At 48.9% G+C, this 23,864-nt stretch overlaps 1 protein-coding gene across 2 annotated transcripts; it reads left to right on the forward strand.

Annotated features, from left to right (window-relative positions):
- Positions 1-15,956: 15,956 nt before the first annotated feature.
- TBX22 (T-box 22) lies at positions 15,957-23,066 on the forward strand. Of its 2 annotated transcripts, none has more exons than XM_027645418.1 (8): positions 15,957-16,176; positions 16,275-16,398; positions 16,732-16,833; positions 17,047-17,221; positions 17,457-17,621; positions 17,854-17,918; positions 17,997-18,082; positions 20,869-23,066. In XM_027645418.1, exons 1-8 carry the CDS (start codon positions 16,041-16,043, stop codon positions 21,477-21,479), a joined length of 1,464 nt encoding a protein of 487 aa, XP_027501219.1. In that variant the 5' UTR covers positions 15,957-16,040; the 3' UTR covers positions 21,480-23,066. The 2 variants fall into 2 exon arrangements, with proteins under 2 accessions (XP_027501219.1, XP_027501218.1); XM_027645417.1 differs by having other exon boundaries at positions 16,041-16,263; positions 16,296-16,398.
- The last annotated feature ends 798 nt before the right edge of the window (positions 23,067-23,864 follow it).

The following is a 23,864-nucleotide window of genomic DNA, read 5'->3' on the forward strand; positions in this document are numbered from 1 at the left end:
CCCGATCGCGTTGAGCTGCTAGAGCAGCGAACACGGCAAAGAAACGGCCCCGGAGCGAGGGCAGAGCCGGCGAAACGGGTCTGATGCTGCAGGGAAATCAACCGGCTTCTGGCAGGATTTGGAGGCTGAGGAAAAGCAGGATCTTGCCTCAAGATGGCAGGAGGGAGGCTTGGATCAGCTGCGGGGTGGGATGAGACCTCCAGAGTCCCGGCATGTGCGTGGTGCTGGCAATACCCGACAGTCTTGTGTCAGCACCCGAAAACCCAGGGTTATAACCCCAAAACTCCAGGATTAGCATCCCCAAATCCCTGAGTTAGCATCCTCCGAACTGCAGTGTCAGCACCCCCAAACCCCAGAGTTAAAATCCCTGAAACCCCAGTGTTAATATCCCCCAAACTTTGGTGTCAACACCCCTAAACTCCTGTGCTAATATACCCCAAATTGCAGTGTTATCTCCCCCAAATCCCAGTGTCAGCACACCCCAAACACCTGTATTAATATCCATCCCTCAAACCCTGGTGTCAGTACCCCCCAAACCCCTGTGTTAACATCCCCCAAACCTCAATGTTATCACTGCCAAGCCCCTGTATTAGCATCCCCAAATTCCTGAACTAGCATCCCCCAAACCCCAGTGTTAATATCTCCCAAACCTGGGTGTCAGCAACCCAAAACCCCAGTCTTAGCAATCCCCCAAACCCCAGTGTTATCACCCCAAAACACTTGTATTAGCACCCTCAAAATCCCTGAGTTAGCATCCCTCAAACCTCAGTGCTATCACCCCAAAACCCCAGCCTTAGTATCCCCCAAACCCTGGTGTCAGCCCCCACCAGTTGTAAAAGCCCTCTGAGCACACCGAGTCCAACCATTCCCCAGCCCTGCCCAGGCCACCACTGACCCATGTCCCGAAGTGCCACATCCACGTGGCTTTTAAATCCCTCCAGGGATGGGGACTGCACCACTGCCCTGGGCAGCTGTGCCAGGGCTGGACAGCCCTTTCCAGGAAGACATTTTTCCTAATATCCATTCTGAAGGTCTGTCCTCTTCCGGGAAGAGGGTGCTGACATTCAACATGGAGCTGTGACAGGAAGAGGGTTTGGGGAGTGAATGGATTCGTATTGGATGAGGGGAACCCAATTATTAATGTTCAAAAGCAACTTTCACCGAGGCCCTGGTGTCAAATGAAGAAAGTGAAGCTGCTTTTTGTGGAGTGGCTCTTGCAGTTGGATGAGGCTTAGAGCAACCTGGGCTAGTGGAAGGTGTCCCTGCCCATGGCTGGGGGTGGGACTGGATTGTTTCTGTGGTGCCTTCCAACCCAGACCACTCTGGGAGTCTGTCTGGGAGCAGATCCTGGTGCCCAGGCAAAACTCCGTCCTGTTTGCACAACTCCTTCTCAGGGAAGAAAATTGCACATGACAAGTATTTGATTACAGTTTATAGCTAAGAAAGAAAAAAAAAAAAAAAAAGACAAAATAAACCTCAGCTCCACAAGAAGGACTCACTTCAAGTCTTGGAAACTCTAAATTGAGCAGGTTGATGAGTGTTGGCTTCCCAGTGTCCAAAAACCTACCGCTGAACCCTTCAGGAGCTGATTTGGTCACGGAGGATGGAGGAGTCACTAATCCACACTCATCCCACATCCCCTTCCATGTGAAGAGCCGACCTGGGAGTGTTGTATCATTTGTTATTAATCACATCCCCCGTGTGCACCCAAACTGCGCCTCATTTCATGTGTCCGACTGCAGGGGCATCGTGTGCCACGGCCCATCTGGGCCTCGTTTGAAGCCCCTCCGAAGCACAGGGGGCCATGTGCAACTGATAAAGGCCAATTTGGGGTGGCTGGGAGGGGGGGGGGGCACTGCTCCCCAGGCAAACCCAAGAAGGACGCCCTATATGTTTTCTAAGTGCTAAACCCAAGGGAAATTACTTCATCAAGCCCCGCTCCAGAGCCCAGTAATGAGGGCTGTGATGTAGCCAGTGTTCGACCATGTTGACTTTACAGTACTGGAATTAATCCATGTGCATTGCAGCTCGGTGAAATCACTTCCAGCCCGCAGCGGCTCCGGGGCTGACTTCATCCTTGCAGGCCCAGATGCAGAGCCCTGGGAGTCGGGAGATCAGGGAGAGGACCAAGAGGCCGCTCCCTGTGCACGGCGGTGGCTCCCTGTCCTCGTGGGGATGCTGGATCCATCTTGGGGATGATTTGGACTCCACAGCTCCATGAGGCTCGTTCCACTCCCCTGCTCCGGTGGCTGTGCTTCCCGCAGGGCTGCAGACAGGGGGATTTGCTGCTTCACTCTCCCCTGATGAGATTATTCCCTTTTAACCCCTATAAAAATCCCTGGTAATCTCCCCGTGGCCACGGGTTGCTCGGGATGCACATCCAGGCCAATGCTCTCGGCCACGTCTCGGGCTTCCTTGGAAAGGGAATGTGCCAGCACAAGGCTTTCCCCACTGCCAGAAACCCCAGCTGCCATCATGGCAGTTTCTGTGTCTGTTAAAGATGGACATTGGGGATTTTGGTGCTGTTTGGACCAGAAAAATGGAAGTGATGGCTGTGAGTTCCCTTCTGGGAGCTCATCCCAGCCCAGGGAGCATCACCACGGGGTGTGTGCTCATGGGAGCTGAGAAATCCCTCCAGGCCTGCACATGCAATCCACTGCCCATCCCTGTTTCACTTCCTTTTCCTTCATCCCTCATTTTTATTCCCATTTTCTCAGTAAAAGTGCAGTCTTCTTTTCCTTGGTAGTGGTCACACAGTTATTTAAGTGAGAATCAGGAGCTTCTGCAAAGTGAACACCACCCCAAACCCTGATGTTGGTGGTGTCTCATCAATCAAACAACGCTGAAACCCCGTGGGGATGGATTCTGCCTTTCCAGGCTCTCTTTTGCTCTGTGCCTGCTGCCAGAGGCCAGGGAAAGGTGATGCTCTGGGGACCCACAGCAAGAGAGTCCCCAAGTCAGGCAGGTCTGATCCTCTGCTCGTGTCTCCGCAGCACAGGGGAATTAATGGGAATTCATGGATAATTGGCTTTCTGAGGAACTTCCTGGAGCTGTTTAAACTCCCCGTGGAAGCAGAATTTTAAAACACATATGAGGGTAATTCCTTTGATAAGCAAGAGAGTTCTGGACACCACTGTAGGCTGTGCTGCCCAGGCAGGGGATGCCACATTCATCAGGCTACCTGGAACACTCCAGGGTGTAGGAAAAGTGCAAAATGTGAGTATCCAAAAGGATATATCAATCCTTGTATTCTAGCTGGGCTGTTTGCTGTCTTACCTAAACCCTGTCATGTAATTTAATTAGGTTTGTTTAATTTATTTTTTTAAAAAAAACACAAGTGGGACTAGTAAACTTAATTAAAAAAGAAACATTGCTAAGCAGCCTGATACAGCTATAATTTGATTTAAAGTACTGGATGATACCAACTTTATAAATGTAAGGAGATCTGCCTTTTTCTTGAAAAAAACCCGAAACTAAATGAACTTAAAATACTTCTTCGTTTGAGCTGGGGTTAGTTGTGAAGGTTTTCTTCCTCCTGTTCTGTGTCTTCAGGGCTTTTCCAAGTAGGGTAAGAATATTCCATCCCGAACAAATTACTACTGGATCGTTTGTGCTTTTTTCTCTGCAACTAAGCCAGGTTTTGATACCTTTGTTTGTGGAATGCAAAATCCTGAGTGCCCCAAAATCAGTGCCAGAGCTTCCATGGATTTCAAAGGTACTGAGAATTAGGGATCATTTAGATTTGTTTGTGGAGTAATCTGGATTTCAGAGAAGTTTCCACGCAGCACGAGTCAAAGAGAGAGAAGTTGTCATCAGAATCTGTTTATAATGTTATTGTAAATATTTATAATGTTATTATAAACATCTTATATGTCATACAAAGGGATATAACAGGTAGCATTCCACGATGTGCCTTGGATTCAGGTTTTTCCTGACTTAAATCTAAGCAAGTCCATCTCCTCACGTTCGGCAGCCTCAGAGGCAGACGCCGGATCCAGCGGATGCCTTCATCACTCTGTGTATCCCACTCCATAAAGCCTGGATATCCTGTGTTGCCCCTACCAAATCCTTCCCAAATCTCCCTGCTGGGGTCGGGCCGAGCTGTGGCCAGGGATTCACACTCTGAGAGAGAAAGAAAAGACTTAGGAAGGCTGAAAACTATTCCTGGGATGGAAATGGGGCTAGTGCTGGATGGCACCACCTCCCTCCCTCCAGCATTTGTAAAATCCAAAAATTTGTAAAATCCTTCTCTGTAATCCAGGAAATTACTCCAGAAACAAATCTAAATGACCCCTAATGTTGAAGTCCACAGGAGTTCTGGCACTGATTTCAAGCCTCTCGGGACTTCTCATTCCACGAACAAAGGTATTGAAACCCAAAGACAAAAAGGCTTTTTCCTGGCAGCAAAGTTATTTTGTAGGAGCTGCTGGTTTTAACCTTTTCTCTGAATTATTTGCAGAGACATTCAGGACAGGCTGGGAGGTGGCTGGAAGATGGGAATCACGGCTTTACAACCCTGAGCTCAGGGAAACCCCCTCCTTCAATGGTACAGAATCACCAGGACTGGTTATGGGCTTATTTGTCCAAATATCATCCAGGGATGGACATTCCCCAGGTGCCAAAGTTGTTCCAGTACCAGTTTTGCACAAACTGCAACCAAAACTGAACAAACTGATGGCAAATTATTAAACAAATGATGAACAGTGGGACCATCACTAAGTATATTTTATAGACTGTTTTCATAAGCTGTGGGTGGAATTGTTCTGATGACACTGTAGGGTCATGGACAGACTTAATTCAGTTCCACTTATTTTAATTTAAAAAATTAATGCATATGAAAATTGAAAAGGCTGCAGTTGTTACACTTTTCTGCTTCGTTTGTTTGGTTGTTTTTTTTTTGCCAGTTTCTTTTGCCTTTAATAATAAAGAACCATCCTATTTTCCCCTCCTGCAGGGAAGGAGGACCTGGCTGACGGACACGGAGGAAAAGCCGAGATGCACAAGAAGGGAAACAAAACACTAAAAATATAAAAATATCCTTTTCCTTCAACCCCACTCAATTGCAGCGATCTGAGCTGCAATTGTAGGCACAGAGGCCAAGCCAGAAAGTGTTCCAGGTTTGAATTTAACTTTCTTCCTTTAAACTCCAAATTTTATGTAACTTTATGACCGAGCTCCTGCAGCAGCGGCGGCTCCGGCACACGCGGGATCCCAGCGGGAGGTTTGCAGCTCCCGGTAGGAGAAGGGATTCCATATTATTTGTGGAATGGAGACCTTGATAAATTAAAGCTTTTCTTGCTTTTTGTCTCGCAAATTATTCTCAATGTGCTCTTGATTTTTGGGAAAGTAAACAAACTGAGATAGTTTTCCAACTCGGGTTTGTTCGCACATCGAATAACGCTGGAGATCTGCAGGAGGGTTTGTGGGAGCTCAGGAAATAAAATCCAGGGATCCAGGGGCTGAGAACATGGGCACCCCTGTTTCTGTCATTCAACTATATTTACCAGCCATGAAGATAAGCTTTGTTATTATTATTATTATTGTTATTGTTATTATTAATTGTGACTAATTCTCCTAATTGTATTTTATTTTTGATATATATTACAGAGAAAAAAATCTTAGGGCTGAGTTTTGAATATTTATTCCTGAAAATTTGGAGGAGAGCAGATCCAGTCCTTATCTCATAGAATCATGGAATCATTAAGGTTGGGAAAGACCTCTAAGATCATCAAGTCCAGCTGTCAACCCAGCACCACCACCATGGCTATGAATGACTGAATTATAACCTGGATAACCTGAATTATAACAATTCGAGGAAAACACGTTTTTCAATGTTCTTACCTCCATGCTCCTGCTAGCCAGGGTGACACAACCCACACTGGGCCAGGCAATGCCATGGGAGGGATGAGTGGTCTTTCAGGTGGAGAAACAATTGCTCTGAGGCAACTGGGATTCATCATTCCCAGATCACTGAGCCCTGATGGGAGCTCCAGTGAGCAGGAGGGTTCTGCCTGTTGGCTTTCTCCATCAGGCAAAATGCTCTGGCAGCATCTCCTGACCCATCTCCAGGTGGGTTGTTCCAACTCTGAGCATCACCTACCCACAGGATGCTCGGAGGATGCTCATGGCACTCGTGTCACTTCCCTCCATCTCCCCGTCCCGGGGCTCCACTCTGCCCAAGAGCTGGATAGGAGAGATGCTGACAAAATCCACCAGGAGAGCACATTAAATAAAACACTTGAGTCCTTCCCAGCAAAGCAGTGCTGCAGCCGAGGTTTCACGACTCCTCAGTGGCTCCCTGAGTTCACTGATCCTGGGATTGGGAATTGCAGGATGTGAGGAGCAGCAGCATTTGGTGTCCTCAGGGCTGAGTTTATCATGTTTTTCAGTGAACTGGATGAATTTTGTTCAATATGGAAGTGCTTTAAGTTAGTGGAACGTGGGGCAATAAAAACGAGCAGATGCACAGAAGGCAGAAATCCAGAAAAAAATTACGGTCCTTCTCCTTACAGATTATGGAAACTCCTTTGCCCCTACTCATGCTCTGAGCTCTGCTGCCACAGGAGAAAGGGAAAGAGGAGGGAAAAATTGAGTCCAAGTGGGATTTTTTCAACCCAAGCTACTTTTCCTGGTAGCATGGGAACCATCCAACCTTCTGCTTTTCATGGCATTGCTGTAAGAGAAGCCAATCCTGCCCTGTTGCTTGGTTTGATGGCAATCTCACCCTAAACCTTCAACCATGGGAATGCTACTGAATTATAAATTATATCCCAATGTACAACAACCACCAGGTCCCCACAGGGCCCTTCTCCCATGGAGGGGTGATTTACCCAGTGACTAATGGGCACAGACAGACTTGAGCAGCACTGAAAGGCAATATCAGCTCAAACACAACCAGATGTGCAAAACCTACACACAGAATCCATGGATAAAACATGCTGCAGGGCCCAGATCAGACTCAGCTGCTACTTCCAGGTCTTGAAGGTTAGGAAGAGGCAATTTTTTTGTGGATGAGCTGTAACCGTGGCTCAGTCTTATGGCCAGGGTTGGAAGGGCAGGTTGTTGAAGGCAGAAGCTCAAGGGCCTGATTTGAGAACCCAATCCATGGTGCCCACAGGGGTTATGAAGATTTCAGGGCTCCTACCAGTGTCCTCCTGACAAAGCTTCTCAGGGATATTATCTCCATACTCCTAGTTTTTAATTGCAGCTTATCTTAAAAAAAAAAAAAAGCCCACACAAGGCAAAGAACGTATGACACAAAACAAGGAAAACTATTTTGTCCCCTCCAAAGCTTCCCACTCTGCAGCGTGGACTCCAACCAAGGGTGGGAAAACCCTGCAGGTCAGAGTGGAGGATTTCACATTTTAGGCAGGAGGATCTTCCCTCTAACACCTGCACACTTGACTTGCTTTAGTTCTGGTTGGAAAACAAAGGTTGGACCACTGCTCCATGTCTACGATGGCTCTGGTGAACCCCAAAACTGTGCATGGAGTGTTGGAGATGGGACAGAGCATCCTGATGGAGAAAAACCAGGTTGGTGTGAGGTTGGCAGAACACAGGGAAGGGCTTGGGGAGCCCAACCATGGGTGGGGCACCAAGACTTGAGGAGGGGATGCTCCCTCAAGCCAAGGGCCCCTTCCCCTGCTGAAAGCCAAAGGATGCTCAGCTGGAGTCAGCTCCACCCTGAGCCACAGCTCTCCCACAGTCCTTCTCGTCTCACCTTGTTTTTACATTACTTGAGGACAGAGTTTGTTTCTCAGAGCAAATCCCCTGCTAATGTTGCTGGGATTTGGATTTATAGCCACGGGAGGTGTTGAGCCACCAGGCCAGATGGTTATATTTGCTAATTTTCATGATTTGGAGTGTTTTTTGGATCTCAGCATAACTGTCCACAGTCACAAACAAGAGAAAGCCATAGGTTGAGCTGTTTCATACATTAAATCATTGCATGGTTTTCTTCTTCCCTTATTGGAAAAGATGGTTTGATTTGGGGCTGTGTAATTTATAGTCCACAGCCTGTGACCCGGTGCAGCCAGGAGGAAACTTTGGGAAGGGAGATAATACCGTGGAGACAGATTTTCCTCCTCTCTGAACTGAAATTCCTCATGAATCTGAACCTTGGTGACCAGTTCAACTAAAGCTGATTTTCATCTGCTCCAGCAACACCAGCCATCAATAGACTTAACTGACAGACTTCATACTTGTTTTGCCCACTCGGTGCTGTTGGGTGGCAAGTCAATCACACTTATTTATTAATTTAAAATTAAAACCAGAAAATCATATCCCTCCTCCCTAAGGGGATAGTTGAAAAAGCAGAGTCTCACCCAGCTCTGCGTGGGGAGTTCATGCGGTTTTAATTTCAAACACAAAGAATCTATCGCTAGGCCGGGGGGTGACATCACCCTCCTCAGAAAATTTCATGTGGTTCTTTTCTCTTGTTTTTAAAGCTATTATTTTACATATCTGCCGACAGATATTTGTATTGGCACATCCTATGGAATATTAAGATTTTATCTTTTCTGTTTAATTTCGAAAGGCGCTTCCTAACCCAAGTGCAAGCTCACAGCTCAAAACTAGAGCGGTGCTCCAAAGATGAGTGAAAGCTTCCTTGCAAACCTCTTAATTTATTGTCCTTCTCCCCAGTGCATCAGCCTTTCCAAGCTTTTATTCTCATCCCTCTATAATTGCATTTAGGGCCATAATTAGCCACGTCAGCCGAGGATAGGGCTGCAAAACAAAGTGGGGGTTTTGCAGCTGGTTGGTCTCACCCAGGTATGGGCTCAGTTTAAGGCCAGAGTTTGCTTTTATCTTTACAGACAGGGATGGAGGGAGAAGTCTAAACCTATCCTAGGGCCAACTCCTCCAGCAAGGGCAGAGACAGCAGCGATGGAGAGAAATCTGTGGAAATTAAACAATTGGAAAAGCACTTTTCACCAGAGCTGATGGAACTGGGGATAAATCACCACATTGTGTTTGGACCCACCTTCCCTAATCCCCGAGCAGGGAACAAAACCTAGTGCAGACATGGGGATTTGGTGAGGTAGAAGAGAGCCCCAGAAACCTGCAATTTCAGCCTGGATAAACCTGCACATCCGTGGCAGAACTGAGTTTTTCTTCACTGAAAGAGTGATTAAGCATGTGAACAGGCTCCACAGGGAGTCACCAACCCTGGAGGTGTTAAAAAAACAAGTGAATGTGGCACTTCATATGTGGGAGGGATCAGTTAAAAGGTGAACTTGGTGATCTTGGAGGTTTTTTCCAACCTTGATGACTCCAGGATTCTATGATTTTCTAAGCCAACCTCCTGAGCAGGCTCTTGGCCACACCATCAGCCAAGACCATGGGACTCCCCAGTGCCCTGTCTGGACACAGGGTTGTCTCTTCCTGGGTCATCTCTTCCCGATGGAACAAGAATACAGCCTCCATGGGGGTTTTCTGAGACAAGTGTTAGTGCTCCAGACCCTCATCCTCCTCACCCCAAACCTTGCTGATCACAGGAGAATTTGGTCCATTTTTGCTTTCAGAGCAGGTGGTGTGATCAAGGCCATCAAAGGACCCCGTGTACCAGTACCAAGGGATGTCTCCAGGTACCCAGTCACTGTTCAAAGCAAACCAGAATAGAGGCTGTACTTCGTAAAAATAACATCCCTTCCTATCTAAAAAGGCTTTCTGCCCTCAGATTGCTGCCTGTGAGAGGGTCATTGGAGTAAGGCCTTGCTTGGGGTTCCCAAACCCCTGGGATGCTCCACAGCTGGACCCTGCCTGGCCTCAGTTCTGCCTGACTCCGTCCTGACCAGGAATATGGAATAACTCAGTATCAGCTTCCCTTAACTCTCTTAATTTCACCTCTGCTGTGTGGTTTTCCTGGCAGCCACGCTGAGAACTCTGGCTCTTCCCTCCCCACACTCCACCAGTGAGAAGAGTAGTGATGGTCCTGGGGACAGGGGGTCCCAGGGCTCACCTGGGGTCACCTTCTCTTCCCCCAGAGCCCTTCCCTGAGGTAAATCCAGACAGGATACATTTTGGTGCAATTCTAAAGGTTTTCTGCTTCATCCGCGTGGTTAATTTTGCCCCCTCTAAATCCCCTCTTATTACACATTCTTTAAGTATTTTCTTTAAGTATTATGAGGAAAGTTCAACATGGAAGGAATTTTCCCCTTTACTTAGAGGGGGAAGGGACTGGGTTTTATTTCTTAGCTCTGGAGAGGTTGTGGTGAGGGAAAGGTGGTGGGAGAGCTGCTCAGTGGGATGGCCAGGCTGGCAGTGGCTCCTCAGGTGGTTGGGGAAGGAATGGAGCAGCTTCTCCTCACTCTCACACACAGCCACCAACCAAAACCAGGAGCTGGGCTGGGAAAAGCCACCCTAAAAATATTCCTTACAGCACAAACCCAAGAAATCTTGCTTTTCCAGGAAGTATTTTGAGGTTGCAGTGAGATATCTGACAGAAGGTCCTGTTACACCACACTGGCAGTCCCAAGAAAGCTCTCAACAGCACATCAACCACAGCCAGAGCTGCTGTAGAAAGGTTCTGTGGTGACATGTCACATCGTGGTGCTGGAGGTGCACGTGGTGGTCTCATCCTTACCCCACCAGCACATGGACATTACTGACCCTTCCCTGACTTCCCTGGATGCAGGGTGAACACCACCAGCCCCTCTCTCATCATGAAGTGATCTGAGTCCTCTAATTTGATTTAACTCTCCCCAAATGCTTTATGTATTGTTTTTACTTGACTGAATCATTTCCTTAAGGTTTAATCCTATTCCCTGAGCAGAATTCTGGGGGGTTTATGTATAAAATAACACCATGGAGATTTATTTTAATATATCTTTAACTAATGCAGTGCACGTGGCAGTGAGGAACCTCCTTAGGAGCTCAACCAAGAAACTTCAATGCTCGTTGGCCACCACCATAAACTGGTCATTTCTTGCTCAGGCCTGTCATTTTTGTCATGAAATTAATTCAGGATCTGGTTGCTACAGACAAGGACAGGCAGAACTTTGCCATCACCTCCTGGTTTGGATGGAGTTGGCCCAGAGGTGCCACAGCCCAGCAGGGATGGAGAGAGAACCTTGTCACACTGTGCTTGGAGAGAAGAGCAAAGGTTCTTCAAAGATGGGCAAAATAATCACAGACTGAACTTAAAGCTCTGCTGTGGGACAGGACATTTGAGAATGTCAGGGAAAACCATCTCCTGAGCTGTTTTACCCTTCTAGGGGAGTCCTCTGCCAAGATTTCTTCTGCCTTCAGCTGTTTCTGCGTGAAAGATTTTTAGGAAGAAGAAATTTTTGTTAATCTCTTAATATGCAATTAGTTAATGACTACTGTGAAACGGTGGTTATGTTTCCAACAGTTGAAGTTGAATGTTGCCAATTGCAGCTCCTGTAGAACCCAACCAGGTGTTATTTCAGCCCCAGAAGGGTCTCATCCTCTCCAGTTGCAGCCTCTGTATTAGCCAGGGCATTTAGAAACTGTTTTATTCCAGCATTAATGTTCTCCCATAACAAACCTTCCATCCCTTTCCCATGTGGACAGTGGCAGCTGTTTGTGGCACACTGTCTCATCCATAAGCTTATTTTTCTTATCCAAGAAAAGGATATTATTTGTACATTGAAATATTAATATTGGCTTGCATTTCTTCAGTGCCAGGTCTATCCCTATTACATGTGAGGCAGCACATTAATTTATGTTTATAATATGTTTATATATTATATTTTGGTTGCCCAGAGAAGCTGTGGCTGCCCCATCCCTGAAAGTGTCCAAGGCCAGACTGGACAGGGCTTGGAGCAACATGGGATAGTGGAAGGTGTCCCTGCCCATGGCAGGGAATGGGACTGGATGGGCTTTAAGGTTCCTTCCAACCCAAACCATTCCATGATTCACAACAAGCAAATAGCTTTGAATCTGAAAAAAAACTCCAATCCTTTATTTACTGGTAGAAGTAAGGTTGGGAAACTGGAGGAAAAAAGCCAACTGGAGGGTGAGTCCTGAAGCAAAGAGGGTTAAATCAATGCTGAAATGCTTTTTTACAGGACAGGGAAGATTTTTAAGGAGTGGATGTGGTTGGTGCTACCAAGGCTGGAGTGAGAAGAGCACACAGAGACAAGAGATCTGCTTTGCTCCCTCCAACTGCTTCTCTGCTAGAGGAGTTACACCACCCAAAAATATTACTCAGCATGTCCCACCTCTGATACACCCAGTGGGAGAAGAGGTGCACCCACACCCAGCTGTAGCCTTGATTGCTCGTTGTCTCATTAAACACTGGATAAGCAATGGCTGAGACTGTGTGATGGGAGCAACAGTGCTGCAACCCCCTGGCTGGAGACTGCAGGGTTGGAAACCATGTTTTATCCCAAATAATAAATAAATAAGTATTTTCTTGCTGATGATTTGTGAAGCAGAGAATGAACAATCCTTGAGTTTATCCATGAGAACCCAAAATGTCCAAGCACTAAATTTATAATTGCGGCTTTATATAAATCGATGATGGAGTGAAGATATAAAAGTGTCAGATGAATAATTCAGTGTAGGCGATGATAAAGTGTTACCCCTAAACCAGAAGTCAGGGTTGATTTGCTTTAGGTTTGATTTGTTTTGTGTTGGTAAATGTAAGGTAAATCTTGGCAAAATTGAGGACCACTCAAACACAATCCAATCTCCTAAAAACTGCCCCAAAAGTAGCCAGGCAAGGCTGTATTTGGAGGTTACCTGTGTGCTTTCACACATTAATGGACAGTATTAAAAGATCATTTTCAAGTTAAGCAAACATTTCTGGCTTATTGTATAACACTTGCTTTAAAATTAAGTTAGTTATTCTGAACTTTATGCCAACTGATTATTTGCTCAACTCTGATGACACTAATACAGGACATACCATCCCATAATTTGGTAAAGACAATGAGATTACAGAGCCCAAGCAAGGTCTGAGTCAGCCTTTGACAGATTAAAGCTCTCCAAGTCCCCTGAAAACCCTTCTCTGACACATTAATTTGACCTAAACCCTCAAAATGTTCCTGATTATATCATCTCAGTCGGGCTTTATTTTTGTTTTATTTTTCATTGTAGGAAATTAAAAAGGCTCGGTTGATCCCCGGCCAAGTTCTTGAAATGTGTTGCAATGCTGAGGAAATAAAAGATTACTCGAAATACTTTTTAATAATATGTCATGTCAGCAGAGATAAAGGTTCACACTTCATGCCCTCAGCTGGCTTCGATCAGCGCCGGGCTGTGCTGGTCACCTTCCCTGGAAACCATGAGCTTATGCTCTTCTAATTATGAACATGTTTGTAAAATTTCATTTCTCTTTGTAAGAAGAAATAAAGATCTGCATAGGAGGGGCTGATCCTGCCTGGAGCAGGAGGTAACCCCCGAATTCCCCTCCCCAACCCTGTTCTCCATACATTTCTTGCCCCAGGGGATCATAGAACGGTTTGGGTTGGAAAGGACCTTCATGATCGCCTAATTCCAACCTCCTGCCATTGACAGGGAATCATGTCCTGTGGAATAACATCCCAGAGGAGCCCCTGCAGCAGGTTGGACATTGTCCCCACAGAGGCATTGGGCAAGGCCACCTGGAAGTGCCTGTAGGAAACAAAACCACATGAGCAGAGGCCACTGCTGATGGACATCACAGAGAGGATGGAGTAGCATGGGGACAAACCCATTTATAATTCAGATTACAGCACAACATAGCTGGTCTCTGTATTTTGAGACACTTTGTGAAGGGTGAGAAACACCAAAACCCTCAATAATAAGTTAAATGTCATCAGCATCAGCCTCTCTGAGGGACAGGAGGAGGACAAGGATGACTAAGAGATTCCTGAGCTCCTTCCAGGGTTGGGGTGAGCTCCTCTCCCATGTAACCCCAGATACCAGAGCTCTGGGGAAGCAAATTCCATAAACATCCCTCTATACACTTATTTTACAGCTCAGGTACATCTGTCCCCAGTGCCATAAACAATAGTTTTCCACCAAGGGTTCAACAGGAGCCTGGCCAGATCTTCTTACAGACTTTGGGAATTTGGCACACCAACTTTCCTCTCTCAAATCAGGCTGCAGGGATGATCCAAACCAGAGCTGGCACAGGAGGAAGGGCAGCAGCCAGAGAAGTTGGCAGCTTCCAAACAGGTGTCCAGGCTGGATGCTGAGCTCTGGCTTTTGGCACCTGTACCTGCACCCATTCCCCTCCTCCAAGGTCTTTTCCTTGATAAAAACCCCTGTCCCAGTGAGATTTGCCCAGAATTTCCTGTATAAATGTCTATTAAAAAAGTATCAGTTGTTATAAATGCATATCAATGTATCAATGCACAAAGCCCACCATAAACTGAGCAAGGAGTGTCCTTGGAATGGGACTTTGAGGACAATGGAGTAAGTTTGGGGCATTTGAATACATATTTTGGACCACGTGCTGGTACAGGTTGCCCAGAGAAACTGTGGCTGCCCCTGGATCCCTGGAAGTGTCCAAGGCCAGGTTGGATGGGGCTTGAAGCAACCTGGGCTAGTGGAAGATGTCCCTGCCCACGTCAGGGGGTGGAACTGGATGAGCTTAAAGATCCATTCCAACAAAAACCATTCCATGATCTCCACAAAGACAACCTGCTGCCAGCCCAAAGTTTGGGAATGCATGCACCAGGACACCAACCCTAACAAACAGAGAAGGAAATGCTGAAAAATAAATATTTGGATAAAGCAGGGCTGCCCTGCAACTCCGGGAGCACCTGGAAGCAGAGCGTGGAGCGCTGTCACGCCGAAGCCCTGCAGCAGCTCCCTCCCCGCCCAAACCTGCTTTCTCAGCTGGTCTGTGAATTTTATCCCTTCCCACATTTTTTTCCCGTTCAGGCTCATCTCTCCTGGCTGACCTCCCCGCTGTGCAGGGGATCGGGGGGAGGTGACGCCCACCCAGCCCAGCGCGAACACCATTTCCCCTCCAAAAACCCACCTGAGCCCATGAATCCCCTTTGGTGCCAGCTCTGGGGAGGGTTCTCGGCTGGCAAATAAATCAGCCCAGTGGCTTCCAGCCTGTGCAGGGTGGAGAGGGTCCCGGAGGGGAGGGGAATGCCGCGCAAATCCCGCGCAGCCCTTTCCGTGCGCACCTGAGGGACCCGGCCGGAGACCCCCAGCCCCAACCCCCCATTTCCCGGCCGCGCAGGGGCTCCCCGGGACTACCCGTGTGGAAAACGAGGATTTCTGCCCCTAATTCAGCGCAGCTGCCGCGGCGGGGCCGTGCTTTGAAGAGGAGCCGGGGCGGGCGGGGGGGCGGGTTTGTTGCCTTGAAAAAACACCCCAAAAACAACCAAACAAACGAAAAGCAAAGGAAAACTGGGAGACGAGCCGGAACTCGTGCCCGGCGCTGTCACAGCCCAGGGGTGGCACCGGGTCTGTCGTGCCGGGGACATCGGAGGGGCCGCGTGTGACCGGTCCGTGGGGGCAGAGAGGGGGGGCACGGCTCCTTCTCTCTTTTATCCCCTTTTTTTTCCCCTTTCGCTTTTACTTCCCTCCCGTTTCTCTTTCTTCCCCCTCCCTCCCCCCTTTTTCTTTCTTTTTATTTTCTCCTTTTCTCTCTTTGTTTTTCTTTTTATTTTTTTCTTTTTCCCTTTTGCGCTGTTTCTGGTTAAACGTTATTTGCACTTTTGTTGGAAAAGTGGCCCCTAGTGTGCAATTATGTCAAATTTCTTTGAGTTTTACAATTTAATGGAGAACAGTAACTCTTTTATTGATCCTAGACGGGGCCGGCTCCTCTTCCCCCTCACCCCCACACCCCTCCCGCTCTCTCCTCCCTCCCCTTCCCCCCCCTCCCCGTTACTCCCATGAAATGTCACTCAATGTTTCTTATGCTCCCACCAGTTTCCAAAACAAACAGAGGAGGCTGCAGCCGTCTATTGACTCAGTTGGATGCAAGAGGATCTGGCGGTGGCCGCTGCCCCCCGACGGGAGCGGTGCGGCGGCCGGGCGAGGGGCGCTGGGTGCGGGCCGGGATGGAGCCGCCGCCGCCCGCCTGAGCCCCGCTGCGGCCCGGGGGGACCCCCGGCAGCCCGGGGGGGATGGCGCTCAGCTCCCGGGCTCACGCCTTCTCGGTGGAAGCCCTGGTGGGCCGCTCGGCCAAGAGGAAGGTGCCGGAGGGGCGCGATGAGGAGCCCGGCCCCGGCTGCCGCTCGGCCCGCAGAGCCCCCGAGGAGGGTCGGTACCGGCGGGACCCCGGGGCGGCGGGGGGCGAGGGCCGCCCCTCTGCCCCCGCAGCCTCCCGAGCAGCCCCCTCCCCTTTGTGTTCCCCGCAGAGAAGCGGCCCAAGGCCGGAGCCGAGGCCCGGCCGGCCGGGGTGCAGGTGGAGCTGCAGGGCTCCGAGCTCTGGAGGAGGTTCCACGACATCGGCACCGAGATGATCATCACCAAGGCCGGCAGGTACCGACCCCTCGGCCCGCCCTGACCGCCCCCCGCCGCCTCGCTCGGGCTTTGCTTTTCCGTCACCTTTTATTTTCTTTCTCTTTTTTTCCCCCGTATTTTTTTTTTAGGGGTGCGGGGGGGGTGTGTTGTTTCTTGGGGTTTTTTTCTGTTTTGTTTTGCCGTTTGGGGTTTTTCTGTTCTATTGGGCTATTTTTCTTCGTTTGCCCCCTTTTTCCCCTATTTTCGTTGAGTTCGATTTTTTTTCCCCTGCCGATGCCCGTTTATAGTTTTCCACCCCCTTTTCGACCCGTAAGCGGCAGCTCTTGCTCAGCCCCTTCCCTGTGCCCGCAGGAGGATGTTCCCGTCGGTGCGGGTGAAGGTGAAGGGGCTGGATCCGCTGCAGCAATATTACATCGCCATCGACGTCGTCCCGGTGGACTCCAAAAGATACAGGTAAGGAGGGACGGGCGGGGAGCTCCCACACCCACGCGGGTCCCCCCCTGCCCGGCTGTCCGCGGTCTGCGCTCCGGCCCGGCCGGGGCCGAACGTGACACGCTGGGTCGCACGGGAGCCCCGCACGCACCTATAGATTCTATAGGTGTGCCTGGGTGTGGGGGCAGGTGGGGACGGGCCCTCCGCCGCCTGACCGCGCCCGGCCCGGGCCAGGTACGTCTATCATAGCTCGCAGTGGATGGTGGCGGGGAACACGGACCATTCGTGCATCACCCCGCGGCTCTACATCCACCCCGACTCCCCCTGCTCGGGGGAGACCTGGATGAGACAAATCATCAGCTTCGACCGGGTGAAGCTCACCAACAACGAGATGGACGACAAGGGGCACGTAGGTGTGGGGCAGCCCCGACGAGGGGGGCGGGCTGGGGCAGAGCATCCCCCCGGGGGGGCAGAACGTCCCCCCAAGGGGGCAGAACATCACCCCGAGGGGCAGCGCTGGGAAGGTGGGGGGCCGATCCCTCCTGCCCCGGGTCTGAGGGCTGGGTCTCACCGACTTCTCGCCTCGGGTTTTCTTCCTGCCCTTCTCCCTCCGCGGGGTCTCAGCCGCCTCTCACCCCGCACAGATCATCCTGCAGTCCATGCACAAGTACAAGCCCCGCGTCCACATTATCGCCCAGGATTCTCGCTTCGATCTAGCGCAGATACAGTCGCTGCCGGCCGAGGGGGTGCAGACCTTCTCCTTCCAGGAGACCGAGTTCACCACCGTGACGGCCTACCAGAACCAGCAGGTACGGGGGATGGGGGGGCGGGGGGCCCCGACGGGACGGGGAATGGGGGGGGGGGGAGGGAGGGCCCCGAAGGTACGGAGAACCGGCCGAGAGGATGGAGAGCTGCGACGGTACCCGGGGGTTGTGGGGATGGAGAGCACCGACGGGACGGGAACGAGGGTGACGGAGAGCCCCGATGGCCGGTCCCTCCTCACCCCGAGCCCCAACGGCCCCTTTCGCTCCCACCCTCCAGATCACGAAGCTGAAGATCGACAGGAATCCCTTCGCCAAAGGTTTTCGGGACCCTGGCAGGAACAGGTAAGAGCCGGGGCCGCTGCGCCGCCCGCCCCGCCGAGCCCCCGGTCCCACCGCCTTCACCCCGCTGTCCCCCCGCAGGGGGGTCCTGGATGGGCTCCTGGATTCCTACCCGTGGCGGCCGCCCCTCGCCCTGGATTTCAAGGCTTTCGGCGCAGACAGCCACGGTAAGTCCTGTCCATTGCCCCTCCCGCGGGCTCGGGGCTCCCCGCGGGGCTCAAACCACCAGGATGACGCGGTGGGTCCAGAAAACGAACCGTTCGCCGTGTGGGGATTTAATACCGCGTGGGTTTGGACAAAATTCCTGTGCAAATCGTTGAGAGGAGCGGGAAGAGCAGGATGACGGCGCTGCCCCAGCCCCCGGCTGCAATCAGAGTGAGATGGGTAGAAAAAAAAAAATCTGTGAGTGTGTAGGAGGCTAATTTGGAGTCGGGTTGTTACGACTTTGATCCTGTTCCACTAATTGCTTCCAACCGGTTTAGGAATATCAGCTAAAAACGTGGGAATAGTGACGGCCGGTGTCTTCTGCAGCGGCGGCTTCTGCGCCGACAAACGCGTTATGCAACAGAAAAGAAAATTATCTGTTATTAGGATGCAGCAGTCCCACTGAAACGCAGGAAAGAGGGGAAAGTTTTAAGGGAAAATGTTCTCTCTCATCCTGGCAAGCGCACACCCGTCCCTTACAGCCCTTTCCCGTAAAACGACTTTTGGAAGTAATATTTGAAAATTGATTATTCATAGCGCCGAAGGAAAAAAAACCTAACAGCTCGTTTGCACGCTGGAGGCTCCAGCTTGGGTTTAAAGTCGCCGGTTTAAGTCTCGTTTAGGTTAGGAACTCTTCTAAGTCTTGGGACCCACCAAGACATCTGTGTCTGCAGGGAACTGCTGCAAAAAATCACAGGAAAAATTCATGTTTTGGAGGCGAAGAAAAGGGGGCACAAAAAAATCGGACTAGGGAGAAATTAAAAGGTTTATCAATTATAGAGAGAATTAGATTTTTTAAATTATCATTATTAGTAGTAGTAATAGTAATTTTATTATTGATGTTAACGACTATAATAATAATAGTAATAATAACAGTAATAAAAATTTTATATCTACAAAATATTTTATTCAAAAAGCCCCTTTTGAACCCGTTTGCCAGCACTGGCGAGAGGAACTGGTGGAGGAGCTGCAGTGGGGAATGAGGCAACAGCAACTGCAATGCTAAAAGATGCTAAAATATTATTGTACAGATGTTAAAATATTTGGGCTACCTGGAAATTCTATTTTTTTTTTTTTTTTAATACTTGTCTTAATGTAATTGGTATTTTTTTTCAGGGTCAGATTCCTGGACTGATGTAAATATAACAAAATCTCCAATTCTATTAATGCTAAAATTATATTTCTGAAGAAAAGCTGAAAAATAGAAATCCCAAAGCTCTATAACCAGGAGGCAAATTAAATGAAATTACAATCAACGTCCTAAAGAAAGAATTGGCCATAAACTTTTGATTTTTAAACATAACAGAAAGGGCAGAAAACATCTGCTCATTGAGCTGTTCTGTCCTCTCTGCTGCAATCCCCAATACCAGATTTGTTCTGGAAGTTGGGTGATATTGCTTAGGATACTGTAAAGCAAATCCTACCCCTGGTTTGCTCTGCTGGATCCAACAACGTAGGGATTCAGTCACTGCCTCCCACTCACAAATATCGACTCAGTCACATTATTCTCCATAATCCAAAGTCCCTGATTCCTGGAGGGCATCAGGATGTGTATATTGGGAAAGGACTGGATCCTGCCCTGCTGGTGTCAGGACTGAAGCCCCACTGACATCAGCTGGGAAGGGTGAGATCCTCAGGGCACAAAACCTCCCTGGATTCCTGAGCCTGGGTGCTGATGTGGGAGAGGAAATTAATTTGCACCACGTCCAAAATCTTTGTGGGTTTTTTTAAGGTCTTTTAAGGTTTGCTAAACCTTAGATGTCAGTTTGATTTTACAGTGGTGGGGTTTTACAGCCGATTCCGGGTCGCTGGTTGCACATGAATTCCGATCAGATCACATCCAGGCAGTGCATCGCTTGGAATTCAGCATAAATAGGGGAAGACACGTAGCACAAATGGATCCACATTCCCTTCTTTCCTTTCCCAGTCACTTTGGTAAGAAATTAAAACAAAGGGGGAGAAAAAGAAACCCTCTGGAAGGATTTGGTAATGACTGTGCAGCGGACACACAGCTCCTTACCGGCAGGAGATCAAACCAACATCTGTGTAGCACCAGAACTGGCTGCCCTGGAGCACCATCCCCACCTCAGAGCAGCCATCTCATCCCTACCTCAGCTTTGCTCCTTGGTGTTGCTTTTCTACCAAATTCTGAAAGTGTTCATTCATCCCTTTCAGAAAGGGGAATGTTAAAATGACGTGTGGGTTTAAGATTCTCGAGACACCGATAGCATTCAGGGCTACATTTCAAATTGCTTGGGAAGCCAAGTGAAATGAGTCAATTCCTGTGAGCAGGAAGGTACAGAAAATTCTCCATCAGGCTGAATATGCTTTTTTGTTCTTATATCCAAGGGGAAAAAGCTGTCTGGAATTTGCATGAAAAATAGGGAAGCTGAACTAGCCATGGTGTGTGTAAGAGGGGAAGGTTATCAGTTGCACAGCCAGGTACGGATCCATCGGGTGCGTGGAACTGGACTTCGCAGTGGTCGCAGTCCATGGAATGAAGTCCATGCGTGAATATTGTTCTTGAAGTAGTGCCATGTAACATCAACAAGTAATTTATGGATAGATCTTCTTGTTTTCCAGGAGCTGGTTTTTGGAGTGAGTTTGTGCTTGGATGGACACTGGCAGCAGGGAGACATGGAGTGGGAGCAGGAGTCCTCAGAGGATTCCTTGGCTGTGGACACCCAAGGGTCCCTTGACTGTGGACACCAGCCAGCCCAGCCTGGATGATTTCTGTTTTCCTTTTCAGGTGGGAGCTCCAGCTCTTCCCCGGTGACCTCCAGTGGTGGGACCCCCTCTCCTCTGAACCCCCTGCTCTCTCCCTCGTGTTCCCCTCCCACGTTCCACCTGCCAGGGAGCAACATCGGTGTGTCGTGCCCTGAGACCTTCCTGCCCAACCTCAGCGTGCCTCTCTACTACAAGATCTGCCCTACGAGCTTCTTAAGACAACAGTCTCTCATCTTTCCAAGCCACAAAAAGCTGGGAGGCACCAACCCACACTTCTTACCCCACTTCACGGTGGATGTGCCCAAACTGTCCTCCCTCGGCATAACCAACCTGAAAAGCGCCAAAGCCGAAGACTTAAACACTCAGTGCCTGCAAGTGCCCGGCTCTGCTGGTCAAATGCTGTATGGATTACATGCATCTGGAAACATTTTCCCATCAAGTCCCATTGCTCGGGAAGCACTTAATTGTTCTTTACATCCTCCATATGGCCTGTATGGTTATAACTTCTCTGTACCATCCAGACTGATGAATGCAGGAGGCCATTTCAAAGGGAGTGACAGCGTCCCGGCCGCTCTGAGCGAGGGCAGATGTCACCACTCCAACTGGCACCCCACAGTTAACCACTGCCTTTAGTGGAATCACAGAATATTCCTAAGCATTGATATGTAAAGCAAGTCCTTCCTTCCTTTCATACCCGTGAACTTGTTAGTTATTGACTCTGAAACACTTCGTGGTACAGGAGAGGAATGTCCAGGCTTTTAACCCTTTCTTTTGTGGGCAGGTGTGTCGTGGTGTCGGGAGGGTAGAGGATTCGGAAGGGTGCAAGATCTTGGAGCATGGACAGTCTGAGATGACCCACAGCCAAGTGATCCCTTTTGATCCTGTTTATGTCACGGTTGTAGGTTGAGAGCAAACTATACAGTCACCTTTTTGATAATTGCACTCTCAAGTGGGACTGGAGGCATCTGTATTTCTACAAATATGTTTTCTCTCTCTCACTTGCCTTTAATCAGCTCAGAGTCCTGAGGAGCTGCTGCTCACTCACTCCAGTTTTATCCCTGGGGAGCTGATGCTCACCTACTCCAGTTTCATCCTTAATTTCAAAGGGACTATCCAAGACCTGGAGTCAGCAAAGGAGCTGCATTTGGCCAAATGCTCGAGTGTGCTCTCAAGTTCCCTTGGCTCTAACGGGTCCTAATTAATGACATGAAAGTGCCTTTTCTCCAGGATGTAAATTCAAGTGTCTGCTGCCAGGGTAAAGAGAGGCAGGATGAAAGATGGATGTGTTCCTACCACGTGGGGAGGAGGGTGCTCAAGAGCCTCTCCAGGCCCAGCCCTCCAGCAGCACTGGCACTGACAGCGTGGTGGGAACAACAGGGATGAGGGTCACACATCCCTCCCACGGCAAAATGGATCCATGCCGAGGGACCTGGAGGATCCATCTTGGAGAGCTGTGTGGGATGAAACACCTCCAAGAGCCCTGCAGGACACTTTTCCTACCCAGTGCTCTCAGCCCCAGAAGATCCACCTCAGATCACATTGATGAGCCTGTGTCCAAGGGAAGGGGAAAGGATGCTCCTGGCTTAGTCCCATGGAGAACACAGATCCTTTATGGAGAGTTACAACTCCACAGGCCCCGGAACATGAGATTTTCAATTCCTTCCAAAAGTCCTGTCTGTTTTATTGTAACCTGTGGATATTCTTGTTATTCCTGTAAATAATCTGCAGCTCTCAAGGGCACAGTATAACTCACAATAAATCAGGACACAGGTTTTTATTCTTTATTTGATCAATGTTCAGTCTCTATGTAAAGTCAAATTTATTACTTGATATGTGGCAGAGATGGGAAAATAATGCTTGACAGGGACCAGCCACATTTTGGGATTAATCCTGTATTTACAAACACAATATTATAGAGGGATTAGGTGCAGGTTTAAGACTCAAAACTGATATCAGAGTTTGGCTTTTATTTTCATTCATAACAGACAACAAATTAAGAACAGAACAAGCAATATTAAAAGCTGTTAAAATAACAAAAAGTCACACTTTGACTTTCATGAGACTTTGCTAAAATTCAGACAGCGTCATTTTCCCTAATTTTCCTGCTTTGGGTGTTCATAGAGCCCCCAGTTCATAGATACCAGTATGAAATAGTGGGCTGTGCTAAATGGTCTGTAAAAATGAACAAACCTGCTTTCTCGTGCTGTTTTTTAGCAGTTTATCTCACTGTTTTTTTTTAAAAAAAAAAAAAAAAGAAGAAACTTCTGTTTTCCTTTGGGAGTCCTTATTTCCAAGCTGTCCCTCATCTTCGGTGGTGACTGAATTCCCATGGCAAATCCACTGCTGGGCCTGGACAGACTGTGTCCAGCTCCCCATGGGCTGAGTGACCACCTCCCAGCCCCAACATGTGGTTGTACTCTGGAAGGCTCTTCCAGCTCAGTCATGGATTTGTGCAACGGAGAACTTCCAATTTTCCAAATCCTCGCAGTTGCGTAAGATATTCCAGAGCTGCTGGCCATGAGCTGTAACCCAGTAAATCAGTGGCTGGTTAAAAACGTGGCTGATAATGAGTTGAATGGATATTTTTAGTGTGGTGATTTGCTCCACCAAGAACGATGCTCTGCTGATTCCAGTGGAATTGGGTTGGGTTTCGAGGCGCCTTCATGGGTCCTGTGGGATCATGGGGTTTGCCACCCTCCCTCATCACAGCAGCTTGGAAAACACACCCAGAGCCTGCTCCCTGCAAGGTATGAGCGTGTCCCATGGGTGCCACAGTCTGGATGCTCTTCAGGAAAATCCATAAATATCAATTTGTCCATACAAAAGGTCATCGTGGCTTGAGAGGCACTGTCTGATCCAGGTTATCTGAGGTTTATTTCCATTCCCTTTGCCTTTATCTCCTGGGTTTATACTTCCAAAAATCACTGCAACTAATGAGAAGGATGTTGGTGGTGTTTTCAGGCAGTTGTAGCTCTCTGTCCTTTGCCACTGTGGTCACCTTAGACCAGCCAATGCTCC

This window comes from Corapipo altera, unplaced genomic scaffold (assembly GCF_003945725.1).
Source record: "Corapipo altera isolate COAL_440 unplaced genomic scaffold, ASM394572v1 65, whole genome shotgun sequence".
Lineage (NCBI taxonomy): Eukaryota > Metazoa > Chordata > Aves > Passeriformes > Pipridae > Corapipo > Corapipo altera.

What these genes read in the sequence shown, in the direction of transcription:
- TBX22 (XM_027645417.1), top strand. Translation starts at nt 16,041, where the DNA reads ATGGCGCTCAGCTCCCGGGCTCACGCCTTCTCGGTGGAAGCCCTGGTG. An exon ending in ATCATCACCAAGGCCGGCAG is followed by an intron (nt 16,399 to 16,731) that starts GTACCGACCCCT and finishes CTGTGCCCGCAG; the next exon opens with GAGGATGTTCCCGTCGGTGC. An exon ending in TTTCGGCGCAGACAGCCACG is followed by an intron (nt 18,083 to 20,868) that starts GTAAGTCCTGTC and finishes TTTCCTTTTCAG; the next exon opens with GTGGGAGCTCCAGCTCTTCC.